General features: G+C 34.3%; 1 protein-coding gene across 1 annotated transcript; it reads right to left on the minus strand.

Moving 5' to 3' along the window:
- Positions 1 to 2,428: 2,428 nt before the first annotated feature.
- LOC137639174 (uncharacterized) lies at positions 2,429 to 6,851 on the minus strand. Its single transcript, XM_068371465.1, has 3 exons — positions 6,748 to 6,851; positions 3,657 to 3,900; positions 2,429 to 2,876 (listed from the first exon to the last, which is right to left on the minus strand). Exons 2-3 carry the CDS (start codon positions 3,892 to 3,894, stop codon positions 2,707 to 2,709), a joined length of 408 nt encoding a protein of 135 aa, XP_068227566.1. The 5' UTR covers positions 3,895 to 3,900; positions 6,748 to 6,851; the 3' UTR covers positions 2,429 to 2,706.
- Between the last annotated feature and the right edge of the window lie 982 nt (positions 6,852 to 7,833).

The following is a 7,833-nucleotide window of genomic DNA, read 5'->3' on the forward strand; positions in this document are numbered from 1 at the left end:
TGACGTCAGTACTGGCAGACAGCGACCTTGGATTCCTGCTCCCATGCGCTGACAGGTGTTTGATTTCATTCACGGCCTTTCACATCCCTCGTGCCGTTCTACTGTACAGCTGCTGAAGGCAAAGCTCATTTGGCACGGCATTTCTAAGGATGCTAAGGATTGGTCCGTGCCTGTACTTCTTGCCAAACTTCCAAAGTACATCGACACACGGATTCAGGAGTGGGCATCTTTCCTCAACCTCAGCGTCGTTTCGCACACATTCATGTCGACGTTTTAGGCCCCCTACCCACATGACAAGGACATCGTTACCTGTTTACCGTCATTAACCGCTCCACCCGTTGGCCTGAAGCTATTCCCATGGAAACTGCAACGTCCACCTCATGTACATCTGCCTTACTCTTTGGATGGATTGCAAGATTTGGTATCCCTGAGCATATTACTTCTGACAGGGGAACCACTTTCACCTCTCAATTGTGGACATCATTAGCGAATCTCCTGGGCATCACCCTACATCAGACAACGGCCTACAACCCCGCTGCCAATGAAATGGTTGAACGTTTTCATCGCACCCTCAAAGCAGCTTTGATGTCCCGCTGCAAGGATTGCAACTGGTTTACTCAGCTTCCCTTGGTCCTCCTGGGACTAAGGACCACTCCTAAAGACGCCCTCGACGTCTCGCCAGCTGAAATGGTGTATGCCGAATTTTTTCCTCCTACAACCTCCTCCGATGATCTCCAGCGCATACGTCACGTCGTGGGAAAATTTACTCACATACCAACAGACTTGCACTCTGCAACGCACGTCTTCCTGCGCAATGACACTACCAAGCCACCGCTAACGCCCCCTTACACGGGCCCTTTCCTTGTGATCCGACGCAGTCCAAAAGCATTCCTACTAAACATTTGTGGCAAAGAAGACTGGGTCTCCATTGATCGTCTAAAACCTGCTTATCTACTGCCAGATGATCCGCCTACAGTTTGCCTCTCTAGATCAGGGCGCCCTATTTAACATGTACAGTATGTAATTTTTAGGGGGGGAGCCATGTACCAACCATGTGTCACACGATCGTACATAAATTATTTTGTATATATTATGCTTGTATCTGCGCTCTTCCCTCGCACTAAAATGAACCAGAATAAACATGTCTGCGTGTTTCCTCTCTAACATTGTCTGTTTCTCGAACATGAAAATTCCTGCTGCCTTGAGGTTTTTTATATAAAGGAGAGTGTTCTTTAATAAAGTTACTCAGTTGATTGCATCCTGCCATTGAGTCAACCTTTCTCTCGGCTGTCACACTTTTATTCCACAAGGAACTTTCCTCTGCTGGTTGAAATCTTGTTGAAATTAAAAACACTTAATTCCGAGGGAGTCGAAAAGTTTTTTGATGTTCTTTATATTTTACTTATGAAACCAACTTTGAACACTACATAGCTTCATTGTTCTGAGTTGGAGTAGCAGATTTGGTTAGAATCTATTTTTTTCATATATAAAAAAATTTACCTTTGAGTAAGTTTATTTATCCTAACGAGGTTGAATTCACATTTCGATTTAGATAGAAAATGGATGAAAATTTTGAACATTAAACTATAAATATTTTAGAACAACTACAGTTGTCGTCCTGCTCCGAACTATGATAATGACAACAGTCTTTGGTATCTAGTGGTCTCTTGTAATTAAACTGGATCTTTTATGGCTACCTAGGGAAAGTTTTCATCAAGGTTCTTACTAAGGCAACCGAAAGTCTTCTGTTATGTCATAATATTTCTGTCTAAAGTTTCCTGTGTATCATATAAATTTTTTTCTTTAATACACCTCTTAAACAATCACTATCCTTCTTAACTCAATTTCTGTTGAATCTTGCTCCAGATTGAATCATTTTTGTTTTACATTTTTCATTTTCTCACGGGTCAAAAGACATTTTTCTTCTTATTTCATGTTACTGGTTACTTCAAAAAGGGTCAATGACCAGTGTATTAAAATTTACTCTAAAATACAATAATTCTGTTACAATGACCAACCGTTGGCTACCTTAGAACAAGTAAGTTTTACTCGTAAACATACACACAAGTGCATGCACGCATAATATTAAATAAAAATGAAATATACAGTATACTGTATCTGTATATATAATGTATATATATATATATATATATATATATATATATATATATATATATATATATATATATATATATATATATATATATATATATATACATACATACATGCATACATACAATATTATAAATGAACGTATGTAATGAATATGAAAGCATTTAAATTTAAATAGAATATATACGAGCAGAAGAAAATAAAATGCACCTAACTGTGCATATTTCGTTGTTCATATGTAAGAGAAACCATAAGAAAAACATGCTATATTATATTACGTAATGAAATAAAACTGCATAACAGAATCATTGCATGGAGTTGTTTGAAACTGACGGTAACAATATGAGCATCATATATTCATTAAATAATTTCAAAGGACAATAACTGTATTTAGGAATGACTTATAATAAATATCAATGACGTGGAGAAAACTGGATTACAGTTCTGTCCAAGATCTATAGACCTTGGGTCTGTCATTTATTTAGATGAGGTGTCGCGTCAATATTGCAGATTTTAACCCATCTGGGAACAGAGATACAATCTTGAGAATCTGCGATTAATGTTTTCTCCACCAGCTGTCAATCGGTGGATACCCTAAGCCACTTTGCGACAGATGCGATGCTGTGTATCGGCTGTGTAACAGCATTTCTGGTCTGAAACGCAGTCTGCATCACCGTCACACAAGATCTTTTGTGGGTCGTCACATAACTGATCAATTTCGTCATTTTCAAAGTTGGTTCTTGGACAAGTTCCTTGGTGACTTCCTGAAAAAAAGGGAAATGAGTGTTTTTTTTTTTTTTTTTTTTTTTTTTTTTTTTTTTTTTTTGTTAAAGAAATGCTGGTTATGCAAGTGGGCCACAAAGGTAGGTTTTTTACGGCGAATTTCTACGGGATAATCTATGCATTATATTTTCACTGTAAGGAAAGAATTACCTTAAACTCATTGAAAAAAAGGAACACACAATGGGCACTAGTATTATAGCATTAACTGGACTTAATGTAACCGACAAGCATTTCTGAAAACAAAATATAACATTATTCCCCAATCTATTGCTATAACGAAATGTCCTTAAATAAATTCAAACAGCCATTGAGATAACTATTACAATCATAACATACAATAAAATTTAACATTAGTTTCTAAGAAACTGCTCTAAAATTCAGCAATCGAAGCTTTTCCATTTTTAGTGTATTAAATTTGTCATACAGATTATTTCCCTTTGCACTCAAGGTACACCTCACTTGGCTCTCAAATGTCATAAGTGGCCCTTATTCCTAACATTTGTATGGGAAATACAGCTTTAGTAATTTCTCTTAATTATTTCATTGATATGTTTGACTGGTTAATATTTCCACGGCTATTTATGCTAATGACTTTCGAAGAAAGGTTTTTTGACTAATTTATTCTCCTTTCTGGCTGTTTTATGTATAGCGCATCTCAACTGGTAGTCTTTACGTTATCATTCTGACTTTAAACTCGTGCAACTCTGAGTGGCGAGTACTAATAATTCAGCTTTCTTCAACTGATACTATAAATCACTCACTTGGACCTTGGTCCTCGTCGCAACAGAAGTACTGCTTGCCAGCTTGCCCAGGCTTGTCGCAGAAGTTTTTGCATCCGATGATCTCTTCGTGCACGAGAGGGGTGCACGGACAATACGGGGCCACAATGCAAAGAGAGACTACGGTATGTGGATCACGTGGGACCCCAGTGGAGATACTATTCGCAACGAAGGCGAACAACATAGCCACAAATAACGACGTAGTAGTGATAGAAGACATTTTATACTGAAAAAAAAAAAAACCACGATAAGTACAACATATTAGAACTTATTACTTGCAATTACTACATATGTGGGAATACGATTCATATTTACCTTATTGTCTAGTAGTATCTTTTTGCACACACCATTACATTATTTTTATGCAAATATGAATATTCCATTACATAAATAGAATGATATTGTTGGTTATTATTAAAGTATAATTCTTATAATATTGATGACAGGTTATATTTTCCTATTTCAAATAATACGATACGATGACTTCATCAGCTTTAGATCTTAAGATATTTTATAGTAAAAAAAATGTAGTCATTTTACCTTGAAGGGTTTCATCAGGTTCTAATTAAAAACAATGATAAAAAATTCAATACTGTGTTCAGCTACAGAACCAGGTGTCAATAAAGTTTCATATAAAAATAAAGGAGATCATAAGGTTGGAGTTTAGTAGCACGTAGACTGACTGGTGCACAAAGTTGAATCTTCCCCTATATAATGTAGAGCAAACGTCTGGTATATATATATATATATATATATATATATATATATATATATATATATATATATCTATATATAATGTATATATATATATATATATATATATATATATATATATATATATATATATATATATATATATATATATATATATATATATATAGAGATGTATTCTTCCCTGTCACGCTGAGTGGTAGGGGTGAGAGTAGTAGTCATACCTTGATGGAGAGGGTTACCACAAGAGGTACACTGGGGAATCACATCCAGAAATTACCGAACCTGTTGGTTATAGGTAGGAAACGGGGAGGTGGTGAGTAGGGTTGAATGTGTGTGCGTGTGGGCATATCTAACTAAATATACAGTTGTCTTTTTTGACGGATCACTTACACTTGTAATGCTGCAATACCCAGAAGCACTATGAGAATTAATTGTTTGAGTAATAAGTCTAAGGAGAATTCCTTTGGGATTGCTTTTGAGATATAGATATATATATATATATATATATATATATCTAAGGAGAATTCCATATATATATATATATATATATATATATTACATATATATCATATATATATATATATATATATATATATATATATATATATATATATATATATATATATATATATATATATATATATATATATATTGTGTGTATTTTTTGAAAATCTTATAATTATCAGTCGAGTTTCTTCACGCAAATTTTCTCGGTAACGGAACCGGACATCTCGTGAGAACTTCACATTATCTCTCTCCGCTGACCATTAACTCTAATTTCGAATGCCAGATTCATGAACATAGTCTCTTTCAAATAGTTTAACCTAACAATTTATAGGATTAAAATACCAAGTTGTGATGGTCGCGAGATCGGATATTAGGGCTCTCTTCGACCCTTAATTCAGGACGTAGTGGTAGCAGTGAAACTTGCAAGACAATTACGTCTTGCCAAATTCCGTCAGCGTAATGCCTGTTTAAACTCATTCCAATCGGAGGTTTACAAAAATTAGTAGCCATGAAATATTAATTGTCAATCAAAATGAATGATCACATATCCGCCTCATGACGTAGACTTAATAAATGTGCACTTGTGTATTAACTAGTTTTGATCTCGAGGGATAAATCCATTTTCTCCTCCTGCCAATTGCTTCATTGTAGATTTTATTATTTAGATTTGAAATCATTAAATTGTACTCGAAAAATTTACAGTTTATTCTTGAGACCTTTTGGACAAGAGATCGTTTTAGATAATAGGTGACGCATGGTTGTTTCAGAAATCAAATCCATATTGATAGGCCTGTCGACGAGACAGAGCTAAAGGAGAAGTTAAAAATTACCAAAAGGGAATGCAATAGAAAAAGAGTTCTAGAACAAGTTTGGTTATGAGGTCAATTGATTGACTTGCATAAACGGAGGTTCATTCCATTATCCCTCTGGTTGAGAGCTCCACAAATCAGCCCTGAGTACTACCTTGAACTCGAGATCTTGACCCCGATATAAGTTACGCCTTGTCATCTAACAGTACAGTGCGTTCTGCCCTGGATTAATTGAGTACTCTATTAATCCTGCTTCTGCCAGGTCAATGATTTATTTCGACTTGCATCAGTTCGGGTCCCCCTGTGAAATTTAGCCGCATCAAACATATATCACAATTGTACGTTTTGTCGGTTTTTCAATAAACTACCATGCTATACTTTATCCAGTGTTGACATTGAGCCAGTCTCTTTGCTTTAGATCTGTTTAATTATTTTTGATGATCATCATCACAAAGCTAAATAGATGATGAATGATATTGAGTTATTATTAAATGGAATTTTATTCTAAAGATAATCTTGAAGCTAGGAAATCTTCTACGAGGATAATAAACAAAATCTATTCATCTCTATCATAATCTATTGATATAATAGTCCATTACTTTCAAAGCTCGTTTTTTTTTTTTTTTTTTTTTTTTTTTTAGTCTTGATTCCTGTCTGGAATTCAATAGACTGTATAAAGAAAATAGAATCCCTTGCTTAAGGGTACACTTAGGCACACTATTCTATCTTATTTCTCTTTGTCTTGTTTTGTTAAAGTTTTTATTGTTTATATAGGAGATATTTATTGTAATGTTTCTCTTATTAGAATATTTTATTTTTCCTTATTTCTTTTTCTCACTGGGCTATTTTCCCTGTTGGATACCCTTGACTTATAGCATCCTGCTTTTCCAACTAGGGTTGTAGCTTATCAAGTAATAATAATAATAATAATAATAATAATAATAATAATAATAATAATAATAATAATAATAATAATATAAAGAGTGCTAAGAATATCCGGGAATGAATAACAAAATATAATCGTAAGTTTTAAAGTCTCTTACCTTATTCCCAGGGAACTCAAAGAAGTATGAATGTGGATACACAAGAGACGGTTTCTTTTCAGAGTTTATATATATATGAAGCAGTCATGGACTGAGCAGGTGCCATGAACTTCAACTGTAGGAAATCGAAACTCATGTCTTTGGTGTCCGTTACAACTGGTTGAGTTTACGGGGGGGGGGGGGGGGGGGTTAATTGCCCTTGAGCAAGGCTGGGGTAGAGTAGGGATGAGGGTTGCTAGATATTGAAGTAACACCCATCCTCCTATTGCTTTATATTTCTTGGTGTTTTGTTTTATGGGGAAACGCAGCTTTCACTGGTAATGTGTTACGTCATAAGATAATTACTTGAATCTTGGTGATCTAAGGATTTTATATGCTTTCAAGTTTTACGTAGAAATTCGGTATAATTTTTGAAGAAAATTTTATCGATTTATTGTTGTTTTTAATCTCTTAAAATGATTTGTTATTTCCCAAATAATTGTTATTTTTGAAAGATGACAATATTATTTAATAAGACATTAACACTTGTTTACATTTTTGTAATGATTTACAGTAGGAAGAATTTTAAACAAACAAGGTATATAACATCTTTAGATGAATGATATATAAAACAATTGTATGCTGGCTTTATTACTTTTACATTCAAGTTGTCAATCATATGGCATAATCGAAATAAAATGTCAATGCTTTTAACATCATAAGTAGTTTTTAGTCGATGCTACTTCATACGTTCGACTGTGAAGAAACAAGAGCCTCTGCTGGAATATAGCCAAATTTATTTTTCTACAATCAAATTTACTACCCTAATGGATGGATTGTAACCTCTTGATAATGAAAAGACGTGATGTTGAAATTTGGTGTTTTGGTTATCTATAGTGATAGAGGAGTGTACAGTAATAATGGCCATGGAAGAAATGGCCATGGTAAAAAAATGGCCATGATAAAAATGGCCATGGTAAAAATGGCCATATGAGTAAGCTAGTTAAAAATGGCCATGGCCAAAACCAAAAGTCGATACTGACTACAAAAAATAGTATTAAAAATATTCAGAAAATATAAGATAGGCCTCATTTTGAAGAAAATGCT

This window comes from Palaemon carinicauda, chromosome 4 (assembly GCF_036898095.1).
Source record: "Palaemon carinicauda isolate YSFRI2023 chromosome 4, ASM3689809v2, whole genome shotgun sequence".
Lineage (NCBI taxonomy): Eukaryota > Metazoa > Arthropoda > Malacostraca > Decapoda > Palaemonidae > Palaemon > Palaemon carinicauda.

Bases quoted from the DNA above. Each gene is read 5' to 3' on its own strand.
- LOC137639174 (XM_068371465.1), bottom strand. From the start codon at position 3,894: ATGTCTTCTATCACTACTACGTCGTTATTTGTGGCTATGTTGTTCGCC. The intron at 2,877-3,656 runs GTGAGTGATTTA...CCTTTTTTTCAG, and splicing joins CGACGAGGACCAAGGTCCAA to GAAGTCACCAAGGAACTTGT.